The following is a 17,052-nucleotide window of genomic DNA, read 5'->3' as shown; positions in this document are numbered from 1 at the left end:
GGAACGATCTCTTTATGTCAAAAGGGATAAGTCCCAGATTTACAAATATGCATGTATGAAAAAACCCATGAAGATGTTGCTTCATTTCCAGTGTGATTCCAGCTTGCCAAAGGCTCCATTTCATTGCATAACCCTCCGGATGCAGATCCATTACTGCACTCTAAAGTGGGTTACTGGACAGGGTAAGGTAATTCATCTTCTGAAATGCAGAGTCTTGTTTTGCCAGTTATGGAGTTTATAATTATCCATTATCATTATCTCCATAGTTATTTTTACCAAGGTTACAGATAGGTCTATTTGAAAGGTATCCTGTTGGGTTCTCTTGGAGGTTCATCCTTCCCCTGTAGAGGTAAATGAGCAGTGCACACAGCACAGCCAAGTGAGTTCAAAAGGCATAAAACTGGTGAGAAAGAGAACAGATTAAGTCCCAAATTGCACACTTAAGAAACTGAACTAAAATTGTCTTGCTTATGGAAGCCAGTCTCTGCCAGGAAAAACTGGGAATAGTGATAGTTGCATTTAGTTTTTTTTAAGCACTTCTGAAGCTCCATGAATAATAAATCATCAAACCCACAATCCTGGGACAAAGTCTCTTAAAATCATGTCCTGGGACAGCAGAGTTCTCCATTCTATTCCTGGCTCTGTCACTGACCATCTGCCACTTGTCCTCTGCCTTGCTTGAGTTTACCCATGTGTAAAATGCATTTAAAATTATCTAAACCAGACTTTGAAAATTACTTCAGTGCCACAAGCTAGAAATTTGGGGTTGTAACATGGGAAAAAATCGTCCTGTGGTTGCTGGTCCATAGAAAGCCTGCGTGTCTCTCTGGCTGCACTACAGGGGAGGCTAAATCCGGCTGCCAGGGCTCCACCCTGCACTTGAGAGGCAGCAGAATCCCACATGAAGCGTGCTTGGTGCCTGCCCACCTGCACTACATGCTGTTGTTAACTTGGGTAATTAGCTTACTATGCACAAGAATCTGATACAACACTGACTGGAATAACTAAGTAGACTTCAGAGACTTAATGATCTTGGGCTTGGGTCTTCATGTGCAAGTAGAGATCCTTGCTTAGAGATCCCAAAAATCCAAGGGAAGGGAAAGGCTTTGTCTGACTGACACATAGACACATCTCTGTGCAATGAGCCTGGCCAGAGCTGGGCACACAGTAAATCTGTCTCTGCCTGTACAGTAGCACTATTCACTGATGCTGCTCTTTATTCACAAATAAATACAGAACTACACTCACAATTTTTCATAGGCCCTTTTGCACGTGGCTTTAGAAGAGCCTTAAAGTGGAAAATTGATGATGAGCTGTGCAGGAAAGCTTTGCAGTGAGATTTGTTTGGAAAGGTGACTTGATAAAAATGGTGACAAGCTAATAATGAAATGGAACATTGCAATTAAATGTGCTGGTGGGGAAGAAAGTGTGCCACAGCCAAGAGCATGAACAGCAGGTAGGTCAGGGAGAGAATGCAGCAGAGGTTTGATGGAACAGGGTGGGAAGAAGGGGGAGATGTAAGAACAAGAAAGACAGGACAGAGATAAGCACTGTTAGCTGTGATAGCAGTATGGGGCAGAAACTACTTTGGTGTTTGTATCAGGCCTTGAAGAGAGAGAATCCCGTCCCTGACCACAATCTGTTGACATTGACACAATGTGTAATTAAATGCAGATAGTCCTAGAAGGACAGAAATGGGGGAGAGAAAGGAATTAACAGCAAAACAAAGTCATCTACACAATGCTTTACTTATATAAGAGCTGAAAAGTATGAAAGCTGACAGAGAATATTTAAGAATTCTGTTTCTCTAAAATGAGTTTCCATTAGAAATAGTCCAGAATATTTTAATGGTTATGAACTTAAACCCTGCAAAGTGAGCTATACATACATCAGTGCAGGGATTTTGCTCAGTGTACAGGCAGCTGTAACAATACTCTTAGAAGTAGGAACAGACCCATTAATCTTGGATGTTAACGCTGAAGCCTAAAGTTTAAGCCTACCTGAAAAATGAGCAAGGGCAGCAAGCACAGAACAGTTTGAATATCAAAAATTACTAACACTAGCCAGAAGATGGAGTTCAGTATTGCTATTTATTTGAAAAGCATTTCCAAGATTAAAATATATTTGAAATTGATTTAGAAAGGTCTCTACCAGCACACCAAATAATTTAAGGACACACTACTGAGCGCAGAGCATCTTGCTGTATTGAATAGTGACATTCTAGGTTCTTGGTCTCTCACTTACCCCACTGTGTACTGTCGGGAGAGACAAGTTCCTTATGGGTGTGGCTAGAAATGCATTTCACGTAGAAACACAGGGAATGGGAATGTTCTTGTAGTCCCTGACACACTCCTTACTCGGTTTGCTGCCTGCTGAGAAAAAAAACAAGACAGACTTAGCTCCCAAGTATCAACCCTGGCAGCGCAGAGCTGCGCCTGCATGTGCAGGCTTGCACATGGGTGCTCCTGCCCAGGTAGACACCGACTCATGTCAGCCACCACATTTCCTACATGGCGGGTACGAAGAGCAGCATTTCTGCTATAAACAACTTAATTAATAAAAACACGTGCAGAAACACACTGTTATTTTATACTTTCTGGCTTTTATATTCTCCTATTTGGTCAGATTTTCAGAGGGATGAGGTAAACCAAGAGAGTAGATCCGAACATATCTGAGTGTTTTGAGTTCAGTTTTGATAAATTCACAATATTTACAAATTCAGAACTTCATATGAATTGTATGTCCTTTATAACGAGTCACATCAACACCCTTAAGCGAAACATCCAGAACTGAGGTAAGACTGAATTAAAACTCAAAATTGTATGGTTGGAACCTATCCGTAATCAGCACTTTGGTATAAAATTTGGAAACTCAGGGTTGCAGTGGACAAGGTGCCAGAAAAGTAGTATTTCTTTCTGTGTGGGTACAGGCAGGACTCGTTCTGTTGCGCTCAGCAACATCTTGACACGCTGCACTAATCTTAGCTGCATGCTCTTAAAAGATTATTTTTGTCTCGGGTTCTTTTTCTAGTCTTTGATGCAACAGCCTGCTGCGGGTTACATCAAGCCTGCAGAAAATCCCTCGGTTTCTCATCCCTTGTTTTCCAGACAGCCGGCACCTCCTCCGGGTCCAGGCGACGGGCGCCGCAGGTGAGCCAAATCCCGGCCTATCTGGGCCGGAGATTAATTTCTGTTTAAATTAAAGACGTTGTCTGGGTGAAAAGGCTGAGGTGGGGGAGGCAGAGTCGAGCCCGCGGTCTGCGCGCTGTGCTCCAGGCGCTTTCGCTTAGGGAGCCTCGCTCCCCCCTCACGGCTCGGAGCCGCGCTCCGTGAGGGGCAAGGCGGGAACGGCGGGCCCGCGGCGCGAGGGGAGGGCTCAGAACGGACCCGGCGGGCGGCGGGGCCCGGCCGCCTCCCCCTCAGCAGCCGCGGAGCCGTCCCGCGCCCGCCCCGCCGCGATCACGGGTCGCCGCCCGCCTCCCCCGCCCCGTGACAGCCAAGATGGCGGCGGAGGGGAGGGGGGATCCCGCCTGAGCCGCCCACACGGCGGGAGGCGGCGGGGGCGAGCCGGGCTCCGCTGGGATGAGATAAGGGCGCGGGCACCGAGCGCGCTGCCCCCCGAACCCCTTCAACGCCCGCTCCTCGCCCCGGGGGGCGCGGCACCCGCCTGAGGTGAGGGCGGCGGCGCTGTCACCGCCGCGGGGCGCGGGCCGGGGGGTTCTCCGAGGCGCTGCCGCGGGTCGGGCGCTGCCGCGTTCCGGGGCCGGCGGGGAAGGGGCGCGGGGCTGTCAGCGGGGGCGGGGAGGCCGGCGCTGGCGGGCCGGGGGCTGAGGCGCCGCGGGGGCGGCGGTAACTTTCCGCTGGGCCGCGGTGGCAGGGGGAAAACTTTCTCCTTGCGCCCGTCGGCTCGAGGCTCCCGCCGGGCCCGCGGGGCTCCCCGGGCGGCGGGCCGGCCGAGCCCTCACCGCCGACCTGCCACCATGTTGTACGGGCTGCGCGGCGGCGGGCCGGGGTGTGCGTGTCCCCGGATCCGCGTGTGTGCGTGTCCCCGGATCCGCGTGTGTGTGCGTGTCCCCGGATCCGCGTGTGTGTGCGTGTCCCCGGATCCGCGTGTGTGTGCGTGTCCCCGGATCCGCGTGTGTGTGCGTGTCCCCGGATCCGCGTGTGTGCGTGTCCCCGGATCCGCGTGTGTGCGTGTCCCCAAATCCGCGTGTGTGTTCGTGTCCCCGGATCCGCGTGTGTTCGTGTCCCCGAACCCGCGTGTGTCTGTGCGTTCCCCAGATCCGCGTGTGTTCGTGTCCCCAGATCCGCGTGTGTTCGTGTCCCGAAATCCGTGTGTGTGCGTCCCCCAGATCCGCGTGTGTTCGTGTCCCCAGATCCGCGTGTGTTCGTGTCCCCGAATCCGTGTGTGCGCGTCCCCCAAATCCCCGTGTGTTCGTGTCCCCGGATCCGCGTGTGTCTGTGCGTTCCCCAAATCCGTGTTTGTGCGTGTCCCCGAATCCGCGTGTGTTCGTGTCCCCGAATCCGCGTGTGTTCGTGTCCCCGAATCCGCGCGTGTGTGCGTCCCCCAAATCCGCGTGTGTGTGCCTGTCCCCGGATCCGCGTGTGTGTGCGTGTCCCCGGATCCGCGTGTGTCTGTGTTTCCCCCAGAGCCATGTGCGGATTTTCCGCGCAGCACCGCTGCGCCAGCCGGAATTGCCCGGCGGTGCTCAGCCCCACGGTGCGTGTTTCTGTCCCGACTTTCCCTTCGGCAGCCCGGGTTACCCTATACCTGGATTGATGCAACGCGCTGGACGCGGCTGTAGAAATCAGCCCTGGCATTTTTATCGTCGTTCTGTCATGAGGTCTGCGTGTGGCACAAGTTGCTCGCCGGGGGATGATGGTATTCAATAACTTCGCAATGATGGTTGTTACTCCGAAGTTATTCCAAACAGGCTGCGTTTAAAAATGTGCCGATTCTACTTTGCTAAAAATGAGGTCTTGACTTTCTGCCTAGTTGTGAAACTTAATTTTTTTGAATTAACTGAGTGGAAGTATGGTGTTCTGGGTAGCTTTTTACTTCATTTCACAATTTTTGCTGGAACTGTTGCTCAACTGGAGGTTTCCGTAAAAAGTGTTATATTACAGTACATATTATTTCACTTTTTGAATGATTAAACACAAATAGGTTATCTTGGCAAGTGTCTGGTGGTTAGGGATACTAATTGAGTTAGTCCAGCCAAGAAAGGTTGAGGGGGAGTAAATGGATTATTTCTGGTTTGTGTGTCTAGCATGCAAATCTTATTTTGTAAGAGTCTCTTACTTTTTTCATCCTGTTAAAAAAAATCATATATTTAGAGTGCTGAAGAAATTTCAGCTAGCTTTTAGAGTGTTGAGGAGTCTGTAAACTTATTTAAAGTGAGCATTAAAGTAGAGCTCTAGTAAAGGGAGCTGTTTTTTAGGGGATATCGTGACTTGGCATTGAAATAGTTTAATTATCAAAAATAGAGCATTAGAGTGTCTGTGGTTATCTTGAGGAAGGGGAAAGTTGTATGGAGCCTTAAAGACAGAACAAAAAAGATCAAGCTTCTCTACAGCCTTAAGAGCTTCTGTGATGTACATGTTTTACTTGTGGAAATGTTTGGCTCCAGCTGGACGAGTACTTTCCTCAAGTTTGAGTGGCTTCTGCTCCTTTGGAACAGGCTTTACCCAATGGCCTCTTCTAAAAAGTGAATTTATTAGAAAACAGCACAAAATATAAGATCTGCTTCTGCAAGCAGTAAGACAAAAAGCACCAGGATTATTTTCTTTAAACAGGGACTTATTTAAAAATATTTTATTGAGGTTTTCATACTTTTGAGTATTCATATTTTTTGTAGCTGTATGGTTGTAGGTTTGTGTTTTAGCTTCTTCTATATGACATAACCTCAGTATGGTGCTTAATGGAATTACTATATGTGTTAATGGCAATATTAGGAGTTATCTAGTTAATATAGCCAGAGTTAATTATTAGTTAGAAAAAGCACAAATATTGACATAGCCTGGCACACACTATAGGGCTCAGGTGCACGCAGCTGATGCAGGTCAAGCCTTAGAAACAATGTCAATAACCTGCTTCTATTTCAAATATGTGCTTGAAAGGGAGAGAGTAAAGCCAACTGGTCCCTAAGGGGAGTGAGGTTGTAACTAATACAGCTGTTCTGTGTGACTCTTAGAGAATTGTGGGCACCACCACTGCCAGAAGCCAGTCTGTCAGTTTTTAATCTGCAGGATTTTGCTTTGAGGGTTTACTAATTTCTAGGTTAATTCCTGCTGTAGTGTGTGATAGCTGGAGAAAACTGTCTTGTGACTCTTCAGAGAGGAAGACAGTTCCTAGACCAAGCTGAATGATAATGGGGTTTGGTAACCTTGAGGTTTTAATAGAAGAACAAGAAATTTGCAGCGTCACTTAAATATTCAACATCCGTTTTTATTTCCATCATGCTCCATAGCAGCTGAGTTGCTGTTAGTTTTGCAAGTCATAGTAGGCTGAAATGCTTTTTATAACAGTGGCTGCAGAAACATTTGTGCTTTCCTGGCCAAACACAGGCAGGTTGGAATGGAAATAGTACAATAGGTTCTTCCTCAAAAGCTTCCTCAATCTTAAATTTATCTCCCGAAATGAAGACTTGCAGGAAGCCTTCTTTCCGTTTTTTGTCCTTTCCTCAACTTTGACCTGAGTCTTTAAATATGGTGTTGGTATGACCAGAAATTTGGAGGCCAAATGTTGCCCAGTTTATCTTGGATTAAGAAATAAAAACTCAATATAGCCTTGTAATGTTGTTCAAATTTATGTTTGGTGATTTCCGACTATGTTGCTGTGTGACAGGGTTCCAGTGGTAAAGGTTTTGATACACGTGTTGCTGTAAAACTGAGGTATTTTTTCTGAAGTTTCCTGGAAAGAACTGTAATACTGAAGAATATTAATAATGAAAGAACAAAAAAAAAAGAAAGACACCAAAATAATTTCGGTACAAGTGCCTTAACAAAGCATGATGCAATTTATGATGATTGGTGTATTTCCAGTATGTTTGTCTTGCTTGTTACCGTATTTTAATCAGGCTTCTCTGGGATATATTAAAATTTCAGACTTTTGTTGACTCATAAAAAACCCAAACAAAAAAAAGCCCAAAATCTAAATCAGGCCGTTCCTTCCCACTTTGCAATCCCCCTCCAAAACCAAACCTGTAGGACCTTTGAAGAAAGTTGAGGTTGAGCTTGCTCTCATGCAAGAGTGCAGGTGTGGTGGGCTGAGATTACCTGTCCCTTGTCCTTCTGCTCTAGCTTCAGTGGGTGGTGACAAGAGCACAGAAAATGCCCTTGGTCTCTTCACTTATATACCACTTCTGTCTGTAAATAATATCTGCCACTGCAGACACAAATCATGACACAATTTTTTGCCATACTAAGAGCAGCAAATCCTGTGGAAGCTAAAACCAGCTATGCCTTATTTTAATTGATGGCAACCAACAAGTAGGGGATGAGTGTGTGTGAGCTGTGAAAGCATCACTACTGTTCAACTGTTGTTAAAAATCAGCTGTTTCTAGCACTGGTACTGACCAATTAATTACTTAAAATGAAGGAGGTTCTCTGCTGTATGGCATAATAATCCTTGGATGTTTTCTGCTGTCCTTCAGTTCGGGTTTAGTCAGTGCCTGATCTGCAAGTTTGGTCTGTGGCTGCCCTGGAAATAGGCTGCTGATGCTTAAGTGCTCCCACAGACTCCAGAGTCAAAATTAAACCATGCAGGGTAGTGATGCCCAGAGGTTTGATCTATAACACTCATTTCAGTAGCAGTGTGTGATGCAGAACTAGTCACTGGCAGTTCCCTAAAGAGCTCAGAAACAGTACCGGGAGGAAATTGAGAAGTGGAAATGAAAGACTTCAGAAAGTTTTGACTGGCCTGACTATTTTAAATGGTGTATTTTTACCTTTTCAATATATTAGATGTAAAAGATATTGCATTATCTAATATATATATATGAAAAATGTACATGTGTCTAATGGGTATATTAGATAATGGTGTGGAGGCTGATATAGCGTGAACTAAGTAATAATGGGCGGGGAGTGAAAGGAAGAGGAACTGCAGTCTAAAAATGGGATGAGAAGAACAAGGAGAATGTTAGAAGTTAGCCAGTTATATCCTCCCTGTTTAATACTTACTGTAAATCCTGACTTTAAAAAATCTGGGTCAGGAAAATCATTAATACTAATTAATGAAGTTATTTCAGTCTGGCCATCTGAAATGGAAGTGAACAGGCAGTAAGTGTGATGTATAAGTACATGTATGTAAATAAAATGTCCCAAGAGATAGCCCCCACCTTGTGTGCAAGCTTTATGCAAACATAGAGAAGAGTTTTGTGGGCTGGACTCTTGAGTTTTGGTTTTGACTTGAGCTTCAGAAGAAACCTGTGGGCCTAAGGAATTATTCTCCAAATTCCCAACTCTTCGTGATCAAGATGAGCAGTAGTTACCTTGGCATGTCGTTGCTCTTCAGCTGATTTATGGTGATTTTTGGGAGGAGACCCTAAAGTTGTTTATTGCTTTGCTGGCTGGGAAGCTGTCCTAGGAATATGTGGTAGTTGATTGATATATTTGTAGCTGAGCTGGTAGTGGTACTTGCACACTTATTTTCCTGTGGAATAGATGCTGAACATTTTGGTAAGTGGATGTAGAGATTTGCTGGATGAGAGAGGTATTAGGGAGTGTTATCCCTCCATTAAACCTTTCCAGTGGGGTGCAGATGATCTGCAGGCAGCAGTTCCAGCCCTGCAGATGCAGTCTGTGCATGGCTGTCTCTGTAATTTGCAGTGTGGTTAGGTCCCATTTTCTCACATTACAGAACATTTTTGCTGGCCAAAGGAAATGAAAATAGTATAAAACATTATAAAAGTCTCGAAAGTGTATTTTTAAATGTAGCAGAAAACTGCTAGAAACAATCTCCGCCTGTCTTTTCTTCTATAACACCATGAATTCAAAATTTAATTTGGGTAGAGAATGGTTTCAAAACAGAACTGAGGTTGGCATTTGTGTCTAAATGTGGCAGGGTGAAAGCAGGTCACTTCTATCACTCTTGGTTGATGGACTTCAACATTTTCAGTGACAAATTTTGGGTTTGAAGCTCAATATTGGAAGATTTTCTGTTTTCATTTGCCTTTACTGTGTCAAGAAAATCAGAACATTCTGTTTGGGGAGCTTCTCCTTTTAAAAAGTTGTTGTATAGTAAATAGTTGTACAAAAACATGAACAGGCCGCTCTGCTGAACTGTGTTTTGGATGAAGTAATATTTACATTTTATAGTGCTTATTTTGGCTTTCCTCCCCCTGATTTTCTGCAATTTGTTTTCTGTGTCCCTCCCTACAAACACAGTTGTATTTCAGAAATCCTTTCCAGTCTTTGGTGGTGCCTTTTGGCCATAAATACTGTAATCTAGAAAGAAAAGTGGGAGTTCTCAATCTGGCCCTACTGAGATTTGTCTCTGTCATGGATCTTGTAGGACACTGGAACATCCCTTTCTTGAATTTTTGTAGGCAGGGTTGAATTTCATGGGATTTTGCTGTGGCACAACTGGAATGATCACCAAAGCAGCCTTGTTAGACCTTCTTAGTAAGTGCTTTGATTTGATTGAGACTTCAAACAGCACTGAAAAACAAACAAATAGAACACTTGGTGAGTGAGGGAGAAATGTGTAGATGTGGGATATGCCAGATCTTGCCCTCAGGGTGAAATCTATTCCTTCCTGCCTTCTTCCTGCCACTTACTCTTCTCCTCTGAGCTTTGAAGCTGTGGATGACCAGCTCCTGCTCACTTTGCTGTACTCATCCTGCTGAATCTAGATTAGCCTCTGAATTTAGGCCTAACCTTTCTTTCTTCCTCAGCACTGCTGAGCACGTCTGGTTGTCCCTCAGTTCTTGGCTACATTCCTGTTTTCTTCTCCCAAATTCATGGTATTTTGTTTTGTCCCTTTGATTTTATCCAGCACTTTTCTTTTTCCCAGCACCTCTTAGAGATCCTCTGTTGCTAAGTTTTCTGAGCTCTCTTGATTATTTCCTCTGCTGTTTTGATCAGAGATGTAAACCATGACTTGGTACAGATGATTGTGAATGGGTCTGCAAAACACTTGGTAGCATTTCCAGTCCAGTGATGCAGGGCAGAAAAATCTTAGGTTTTCTCTTGGGTTATTGTCAATTTTCTTCTTTTCTAATAAAAGTTGATGGAGCTTATTGGAGGCTGATGGCTTCCTGAGAATTATTGTGTTGTCTAACATCACTGGGTGCAGATGTGTGCAGTAGGGTCGAAAAAGTAGTGCTATTTACTTTAGCCCTGTTTCTCTGTTGCTGTTTTTTGTGTAACTGTAGTAGGAAATGGGAAGAAGTGCAGACATTGTCCTACTAAAAATGAAAATGCTATGAGAAGTTCTGTTTGTGTTTGGGTAATGATGTAAGTCCTTTGCATTCTTGTTTCTTGAAGAAGTAGATCCTTTACTTGATATGTGGAGGACAAGAAGCTAGTTATAAGTCAGTTCTGCAAGTAATACAAAATAGACCTGCAAGTACACTGGCAGCATTCTGGCTGTGCTCCTTGTGATGCCTAAATCTATATTTTTTGCTTTCATTTAAGTCTCCTCACTGGTTTTCCAGAGAGCTGAGTAGAAAAGAAGTTTTTTGAAGTGTCCATGGGGGAATTAATCATGTTTTAATGCTGCCTAATTCTTGGACTTCTTCAGCTGTGCTTGATGTCTGCAAGCATAATTTCTGGCACTCCTGGAAGCTTGATATTAACGATTCTGTAGTTGGAGAAAATTGTTGTGCTGCTGCTGCATTCTCTCTTTGTAGTCTTGTCAGAAAATGTTCAAAGTCAGATACTGGAAAGTACCTGGCTGTAACTGCTGCAGGTCGATGGTGCTGTGTGGGTTTGAGATCACTGGGGCTGGATTCGCTCCCTGGGCTGTCAGAGCAGTGAACAGTGCTGATTGTTCCTGTGAGATCTTGAAGAAATGACCTTGTAGATTGGTGTTATGAACACAACCTTGAACTTTGTGATCCCAAAAATACAATTCTGGTAATCTAATTCCCCAGATTTTTCTACTTCAGGAATGGAAACAGATCTTTCATGGTTTGCATCAACCCTCCTGAGATGTGTTTGTTCTGAGCCTCTTATGTTACACTTTATTTGCTGCAGTCTTCTCACCATACTCTTCTGAGAGTGTTCTACAAGTCTTGAGGAATAGAAGCTTCCTTTAAAGAAAGTTCACTTTTTACTACAGCCTTGCTGGTGCTAATGACTTGTTCTGAGAGCCCAGAGTCTCAGTGCCCCAAGTGAGGTGCTATCCTCGGTCCTGTGGTGCAAAACTGCTGCTGCAAAATACTTCAAGGTAGCACAGGCTCCTGGGCTTGCAAGTTCCTCAGTGTAAAACACAAGTTCAGGCTGGCTGTGGTGATACCAATGTTTAAAAGTGGCCATGCTGGTGTTCACCACATCTGGAGAAAAATCATGAATTGTGGCAGTAAAGGGCAAGAAGACTGTTAAAGGAATTGGGGTAAGGTGACTAGATGAAAGTTGCTGATTGTGGAGTAAGAAGGATCTGCTTAAATATTCATATCTTGCAAAGAAAAATGGTTTGAAGTAGGTTTTGAAAGGTTCTTGGGCTGAGAGAGCACTTTGATAGCTGGCTAACACCTAGGAATGGACAAAGAAGGTATTGATTGTCAAAAAATAATGGAAGAGATGAAGTAATTTGAAGTGGCTGGCTCATCTCTTCTTTGATTTATTTCGGTTTAAAGCATTAACTGTTGTTGGCGTTATTAAAATATCAGTGCGGCATAAAACTTGATATTTTGTTTCTTAGCTTTAAAGTCTGGTTTAATTTACTTTTTTAGTGAAGTGATAAGTAACATTATCTTAGCAAGGAGTCCTAAAGCAACCCACAGTGTTCATTTCATGTGACTGGTGCAGTGGAGTGTGCACAAAGTAAGTTTCAACAAATGTGTTCATTGTTTGATTCTTATTTTTACTGTTTCTATAGGGAATGAAACTTTTAACAAGAAGTCTATGTTAAAGCCTGGCTGACAGCAAGAGAGGAAAAGTGTAGAAGCAATGCCCTGATGAAAAGGTAGGGAGCACATTGGTAGAGTGGGCAAAAGGCTTGTGTTCTGCCTTGGGAATTCCTGTGAAATTACAGGGCTTCTGCTTTGTACCCAGGATTGTTTGCTTGCTGAGAAGAAAATGTTGAGGGGGAAAAAGGCTTGTCTGACAATTTTGCCAGGCAATTTTGGCAGTACAGAGATGGAGTGAAGTTTTTTCGTTGTGTAACTGCAGTTACTCCCATGTCTTAAGACTGATGAACTCCCCTGTGATTTGTGTCGTGTTATGTCTGAGAAGTGTTCTGAGTAGCCAGAGCAGGACTGACTGATCCAGTTAAGTTCACTTTGCACTTGCATGCCCAGCTGACACATCTCTGTGGGTTGGTTACTTCAGGCTAATGTAGAAATGCACAGATGAGATGCTGGGGACTAGTAGAACTTTACTGGCAATTTTTAATAATTAGTCTCTGATTCGTGTCTCTGTTCTTCTGCTCTTCATGTTCCTTCAAAGGAAGTAAGTTCTTGGAGTGTTATTGTATGATGAATATTTAAAAAAAATAAATAACCAGCTTTGAACTCTTTTAAAAAAGGTTGCTCTGCACTGGTTTCCAGTGTACACTACGAGACATTCATTGCTTGTTTACACATGGAACATCTTTGGAGTAAGGATTACAAAGTGAAATATCACCTGGTTTAGACAGTAAATGGATCTAATAAGGAACTCAAATTAATAAGCAATTTAATATTCTCAAAGAAGAATGTAGGAAGGAATGAGAATGACAACAAGGCAGATTAAAAGATTACAAGGCAGTTGTATTTGTCTGTCAGAGGTGGACTGGTAGAAATTCTTTTAATGGAGTCAGAGGGTCCTTACTACTGCCTGGGAAAGTTGGCTCCTGGAAAGAAACTGGCATGGCTGGAACAATTCTTCTGGTCCACAGCCATTTTTAAGCTATCTCTGCAAAATTCTGTGGGTAGGAACAGATTGTAGGGATTAGATCAGTATTTTTTTCCTTGCAAATGTTGTAGTGCATCTGTAGTAAACTACTTCATGAGGCATTGTGGCTGTTCGTGCTGCACAGATGGAATATATGGCTCATCCACATCAGTTCTGGTCATGTGATGGGGAAAAGCTGATGTGTGCTTTCCTCTTAGAGTATTTGAATGAGGAATGTGATCTGTTCAACAAGCTTGGAAACTGAATGAATTACAATGGTGGTGACAAGCAGTAAAAATCTTCAGTTAGTATTTCCTGAATGTTTACGGAAAAATAGGATGTTAGAAAATTACATTGAATAAACAGTGAAAAATGTGTTTACCCTCTTCTTTCAGCAAAGTAATCAAGCTAATAGTTTGTGGATCTGAGAGATTATATGATTGTTTCTCCTGTTCCTACATTTTTAGATGTTACAAAGAGCTCCCATCTATATAGTCATGATCTAGTGCGTGTATGTGTGGGGGTTAATAATTTTTTTACACATGACTTTGTTATTTGCAAGGATATTTTGATTCTTTCTGATCTTTCTGGTGTTTAATTTACAGTTGCATTAATTGTATGAAATCCATTAGAACTCATTATCATGAGGTGGCTCAAAGACCATATATTTCATTTTTCTGGGGACATTTGTAAGAGATTATGGTTATGATCCCATAGCATTGCCTTCAACATGCAGCCTTTTGTCCCCAGGGTACTGAAGTGTAGAGAAGTAATGGAAGTTTCTCAGTGTGGCATTCCTAATGTTGAATTTCATCTGTAACTAGCTACCTCAAAAAACTCTCTTGTGCAGTGTGACTTCTTCTGCTGTGTTTTTCATCTTTGGTTGGTTTGGGGTTTTTGTTTTTTTTGCCCTGAAAAATGTCTTGCAATATGGCGAGATGTTGTAGGGAAAAATCTGCTACTGAGCAGCGTTCCTGATCTCCCACACAACACAATCCAAGGGGTGGAGTGGAGACCCCATGGCCAGGCTGTGTAGAAACCCTTTCAGAGGAGGGAACTTGGTAGCTGATAGAGCCACACAGCAGCTGAAAACCAGGGGAGATAAGGAAAGAGATCCTGTTGTGGAATCAGCAGCTGTGGAGAAATCTCTCTCCTTGGACTGATGCCTGTCCCCATCCCAGGGTTATCTCAGGTGCTGTCCTGAGATTCACACCACAAAGGCACAACCACAACTGAGTAAGATACATGAGTAAAATCATTGTGGAATGGCTTCACGATAGGAGTTTCTACAGAAATTCTCCATCAGTTTATGTGAAATGCTCTTCACAGAATGATTATTTGTCAGTGAGTTAGCTCACAGTTTATACCTTCTTTTTCTGGGGTCTATTAACATAAAGTTTGCATAGATCTGCTCTGCCAGTAACTTGATGTTGAAAATCTGAGTATCACAGTAGCTCTAGTAGAGTCTAACTCAGCCTTAGACTAAAATACCACTTTTTTATCCCATTTTTAATTGTAAGCCTTTGTATCAAAAGACAAAAAAATCATAAAACCATTGTAGAATCCCTGAATGGTTGGAAGGGACCTTAAAGTTTATCTCATTCCACTCCTACCATAGGCAGGGACACCTTCCATTGTCCCAGGCTGCTCCAAGCCCTGTCCAACCTTGCCTTGGACACTGCCAGGGATGGGGTAAATATGAAGGGATAATTAATTATCAGCCAGGCCTTGTTTTCCCTTCTCTTCTGTAAAATCTGCATTAAATTATGAAAGTCTTGCTGACTTGTGTATTATGTGCTATAACCTTAGGAAGCAAATTTATGTGAAACCAGGTGTTTGTATGTAGGGGATTCTAATTTTAACTATCTCTAAATGAGGAGAGCTTGTCCCAGTTTTTCTTGAAAGTGCTTTTGGGAATAAAGGAATGCTTGAATTTGGGACTTTTGGTATAAAATTTATATGGAATAGTGGTGAGATTTAAATAGTGTAAAGGTATGATTCTCCGATATTATATATATACACATACACATCATTCTGCTTATTTGTAATGGTAAACTGAAGTTTAATAATTTGTAATGTTTAAACTGGAGTGCTGTTAATACACTGGAGTTATAGGTTCTGCTTGCAGTTTTAACAGCCATCATTTGTATAATTTTTGATTACTCAAGTATTTAGTAATCAAAAATTATATATAATTTCATCCTAAAAGGCGTCATGAATCACTCTAGAAATCAGTGTGGTTCTGTGAAATGGTGCTGGTAAGAAAGGGAAAAAAACTTCAGTGTTCCAATAGCTATAATGTAGTTTCACAGAGAATTGTTAATGTAACAAAACACCTAGGACTTCTGTCCTATTAGCTGAAAGATGTCAGTATTTGGTCTTAGGCCAGCGTTTAAGGATACTTTGTTAAACATCTCCTTCTCTGCATGCATTTTTCTGGAGCCAGATGGACAGAGAGATAATAGGCAGCATATGCAGAGGTTGAGTTTGTGTGTCTTTGAATATATCACTCAGGGAGGAGTTTGAATTTGTAGTTATTACTTTCATATATATGCTGAGTAACATATTCCAGATGTGTTTGAAATAACTGTATGTAGGCTAAACTAAGCTCAGTTTTATAACTGCATTCTCTCTTCAAACACAAACTGAAGTTATTTTCAGACTGTTACTTTCCTATATATTGGTGATTGCCTGCAGTAATCATGTTTTCTAGATTGTTCTATAGGGCTTATTAGCCATATAGAAAAATAAAAGATAATTTGGGCTTTCTTATTGGCATTTTCTAGAACAATGTAAATAAGCATAAAATAAAAAAAACTCTACTAATTTCCTTGCAATGTTAGAAGCTTCTCAAGTCCAGTAAAATACAACCAACCTACAAAATCAGAGCAGGAAGAGGGAGTTGCCTCTATTGTGGTGGTAGATGAGGTTGGTAGGGGTGACCAGGCAGAGCCAGAGCCTGACATTCTTCCTTCTTGAGCAGGGGCTGGTGCTGGAAATCTGAGGACAGCTTGGAACAATTTGATTAAATGCACATTATCAGATTGGGACATAAATTTCCGAATTACCAGTAAGAAATGTCTGAATTTATTATGTTTGAGCAAAAATCTTGGTTAAATCCATGAATCATGATGGTGTGAAGTTTGATAAGTCTTAATACTTGCTACCTAGAGCAAGAAATAAAGGGAGATAAAGCCATGGGAATAAAAGTTACATGAAAACTGAAGTCTTCTATCACCATTCAAACAGTTTTAAATTCTAGTTGTTCAGTTTCAGAATGTCAGCAAGCTCTTGAAACTCCAGTTTCTCTTACAATAAAATTTTGCACCCAAACAAAATTAATTCAACAAAAGAGAGTCTTAAATAGCTTGTCTGGTTTGAAAAGTCTGGAACTTGATGACAGTAAACTTCCTGAAGCTACTCTAGCAAAATTCCAGCGCATATGGGTGTCTTGGAAAAACATTTTTAGCCCATTTCTCAATGTTCCACGTGAGAGCAGAAAGCATTTTCTTTATTTGCAAGCTATGATTTTCTGGTTTTAAAAATAACCATAACTTTATCATTTCTGACCTGTATTTCTTTTTTAGAAGCCGTAACACCTTGTGATGGAAGATGGAAGACAAAGGGGCCCGTGTTGCTGATTACTTTGTTGTCGCAGGACTAACGGATATCTCAAAGCCACTGGAGGAGGAGATCCACTTCAACGATGCCTGCCATAAAATCGCCAGACCAAAAGAACCCATCACAGACGTGACAGTGCTCAATAAATCCCTGGGGGAGGAGGTTCCTCAGGGCTACAAGTGCATAGATGTCACTCCCTCGGGCCTGTCTGCAGATCTCAATAACGGCAGCCTTGTAGGACCGCAGATATACCTTTGTTATCGCCGAGGGAGGGATAAGCCTCCACTTACTGATTTGGGGTGAGTGCTTTCCCTGTTCCAGAGGGTGATTTTCACCATTTTATTTAACTAAGGAGCAGATAAGGGAGGTTTGCAGAAATGCCATATTTTTTAAA

General features: G+C 42.7%; 1 protein-coding gene across 7 annotated transcripts in view; it reads left to right on the top strand.

The window, feature by feature from the left end:
* The first annotated feature begins 3,027 nt into the window (after nt 1–3,027).
* DENND4A (DENN domain containing 4A) overlaps nt 3,028–17,052 on the top strand; it is a 49,508-nt gene continuing 35,483 nt past the window's right edge. For 4 of the 7 annotated variants that reach the window (XM_031505712.2, XM_021552628.3, XM_077785947.1 and 1 more), the window contains exons 1-3: nt 3,028–3,149; nt 12,043–12,129; nt 16,625–16,957. In XM_031505712.2, coding sequence (XP_031361572.1) covers nt 16,650–16,957 — 308 coding nt within the window. In that variant the 5' untranslated portion in view covers nt 3,028–3,149; nt 12,043–12,129; nt 16,625–16,649. Of the gene's footprint in view, nt 3,150–3,503; nt 3,672–12,042; nt 12,130–16,624; nt 16,958–17,052 lie in introns of those variants that run through there. The other 3 variants (XM_077785944.1, XM_077785945.1, XM_077785946.1) reach the window with 3 other exon arrangements.

Source organism: Lonchura striata, chromosome 11 (genome assembly GCF_046129695.1).
Source record: "Lonchura striata isolate bLonStr1 chromosome 11, bLonStr1.mat, whole genome shotgun sequence".
Lineage (NCBI taxonomy): Eukaryota > Metazoa > Chordata > Aves > Passeriformes > Estrildidae > Lonchura > Lonchura striata.
The sequence above is the reverse complement of the archived record's forward strand: the minus strand, read 5'-3'. Positions and strand labels throughout refer to the sequence as shown.